Genomic DNA, 2,655 nt, shown 5'->3' with positions numbered 1-2,655 from the left:
TCGATTATGCAAAGATCATAGGTCCCTAATGATGCTGCCTTCGATACACTAATATGATCTCGTCCCTCGGAAGTTGCCTACAAATGGCTGAGGTATCCTCTGGTTGCCTACGAAAGGCTATTCTGATCCTCCCCTTAGGCTACCTACCTCTCTATGGCATGGGACAGTCTTATGGCAAACGATATTGCGACGACCCTTCAACCTCCAAATGAAAGGCTTCCTGCCCTCTTATGGCATGGCAGACCCTTTCACCCTGAAAGGCTAAAAGAACTATTTTCTACATTATTAAGGTAATTGCTCCTAATTGCCTTCCTCTGGCTAAAATCCTTTTCTTATTCTTTCTCATTAACCTTCAAAATGGCTACGCTCATTTACGAGCTTAAGTTCGTATTCACTTCTTCTACATTTCTGAACAAAAAAAGAGCAAAGCAATTAAGAGCCCATGGAAAACCATGGATGCAAAGGGTGCGTTACACATTCCCTTTGCATAAATTACCCCCCGAACCTTGTTTTTATTTAAAAGGTTTTTCCTGTTCTTTTAGCCTTTCTGATTAATTTGGATAAAATTAAAGTCGGTGGCGACTCTTGCTTACCGCAACATTTCAATTAAAAGTCAGTTCACCGTATTACAGCGCTGATGAGCGTTCGCCCGTTTGGGGGTTCGGTACTGGGTCTGGGCAATATTTCCTGGATCACGGACTTATTGCCCCCTTTCTTCCTTGTGCTGGCGAGTTTCGACAGAACGTTCGCTCGGGCGTTATGCTCTTAGGGATATGTTTTACTGTGGCGTTCTTGAACCAAACCATCTTTTTGCGCACGAGGCTCAAGTATCCGGCGAGATAGTCGCTTTTGACTTGGTATTCTCCGGAGATGTGCGAAGCTACTAGTTGAGAGTCGGTGAATACTTCGATCTCCTCGGCGTCCAAGTCGTAGGCGAGGCGTAGCCCCACGAGCAGCGCCTCGTATTCTGCTTGGTTGTTGGAGATTGGGAAGGAGAGTGATAGCGATACTTCTATTAGCGTTCCTTCTCCGTTTTCTAAGATGACGCCTGCCCCGCTTCCAGACGGGTTGGAGGCTCCGTCGACGTACAGGGTCCATCTCCGGGCATTACATGTCGTCGTGTTTGGGAAAGCCATCTTAGCAACGAAGTCTGCTAGGACCTGTGCTTTTAGCGCCTTCCTCCCCTCATACTTTATGTCAAATTCCGAGAGTTTTAGAGACCAGCGGAGCATTCTTCCGACCATGTCAGGGCGACCTAGGAGCTGTTTTATGGGTTGTTCGGTTCGAACGACTACAGTGTGTGCCAAGAAGTAGTGCCTTAGTCTCCTGGCTGCAGTGATTAGTGCGAGGGCGACTTTCTCGATCTGTAGGTACCTGATTTCTAGGCCCTGGAGCACTTTGCTTGTAAAATAAATGGGTCTTTGGCCTTCTTGTGTCTCCCTGATAAGAGCGGCGCTGACTGCCTCGGTAGCAACGACCAGATAGAGATAGAGGATTTCTCCGGATTTGGGCCTCGAGAGCACGGGCGGTCGTGAGAGGGCTTGTTTGAGGTGAGTCAGAGCGTGTTCGCATTCGTCTGTCCATTCGAAAGTTGTCTCCTTTTGGAGGAGTTTGAAGGGCGGGAGAGCATGCTGGGCTGACTTGGCTACGAACCGAGATAGCGATGTGAGCATGCCGTTCGGGGATTGAATGGATTTTTTAGAGTCTGGAGTTGGGAATTCCGAAAAGGCTCTGCACTTGTCCATATTTGCCTCGATCCCTCGTTCGGTTAGGTAAAATCTGAGGAATTTTCCTGCTCGGACTCTGAAAGTGCATTTCTCGGGGTTGAATCTCATTTTGCATTTCCGGGCTTGTTCGAAAACCTTCTTGAGATGGGCGGCCTGGTCGGTCTCCTCTTGGGATTTGACGATCATGTCGTCCATATAGACTTCGAGCATGTCGCTGATCTCAGCTTGGAATACTTTATTCATCATTCGTTGGTACGTAGCTCTGACGTTTTTCAGACCGAAGGGCATCACGTTATAGTAGTAATTTCCCCACTCGATCATGAAGGCCGTATACTTTTTGTCCGTTTTTGACATGGGTATTTGGTTGTACCCGGAATATGCGTCCATAAATAATAAGAGTTTGAAACCTGCGGAATTATCGACTAATTTATCTATGCTAGGCAGAGGATAAACGTCTTTAAGGCAAGCCCTATTAAGGTCGGTATAGTCAATGCATATGCGCCATTTTCCATTAGATTTTTTTACAAGTACAACATTGGATAGCCAAGTAGTATATTTGGCTTCCGATATGAAATTGGCCTCCAGGAGGTCCCTAACAGCTAGTTCGGCTGCAGCCGTTTTTTCTGGTGATTGCTGTCTCCTCCTTTGGGCGACGAATTTGCATGCGGGATCGATTGTCAGGTGGTGGCATGCTACTTATGGATCAAGACCGGGCATCTCGGCCGCGCTCCATGCAAAGAGGTCGGCGTTCTTTCTGAGGCAGGCTTTGGGTTTCCTTTTGGCTAGTTCGAGCAGATCCGTGCCCATCTTAACTCCTCTGGTTGGGTCGTTGCCGAGGGCTATCAGTTTGAAGTCTCCGTCGAGGATAGGATGGAGGCATTCTTCTGGCGCCTTTGTGTAGGTCTTCTTCTCAGATTCTTTGTGGAAG

General features: G+C 47.6%; 1 protein-coding gene across 1 annotated transcript; it reads right to left on the bottom strand.

Moving 5' to 3' along the window:
* Positions 1-692: 692 nt before the first annotated feature.
* On the bottom strand, positions 693-1,244 carry LOC131604708 (uncharacterized). Its single transcript, XM_058877132.1, has one exon. It carries the CDS (start codon positions 1,242-1,244, stop codon positions 693-695), a length of 552 nt encoding a protein of 183 aa, XP_058733115.1.
* Positions 1,245-2,655: the final 1,411 nt, after the last annotated feature.

This window comes from Vicia villosa, linkage group LG5 (assembly GCF_029867415.1).
Source record: "Vicia villosa cultivar HV-30 ecotype Madison, WI linkage group LG5, Vvil1.0, whole genome shotgun sequence".
Lineage (NCBI taxonomy): Eukaryota > Viridiplantae > Streptophyta > Magnoliopsida > Fabales > Fabaceae > Vicia > Vicia villosa.
Note: the sequence above shows the minus strand (reverse complement) of the source record. Positions and strands in the feature narration are given on the sequence as shown.

Bases quoted from the DNA above. Each gene is read 5' to 3' on its own strand.
- LOC131604708 (XM_058877132.1), bottom strand. From the start codon at position 1,244: ATGGTCGGAAGAATGCTCCGCTGGTCTCTAAAACTCTCGGAATTTGAC.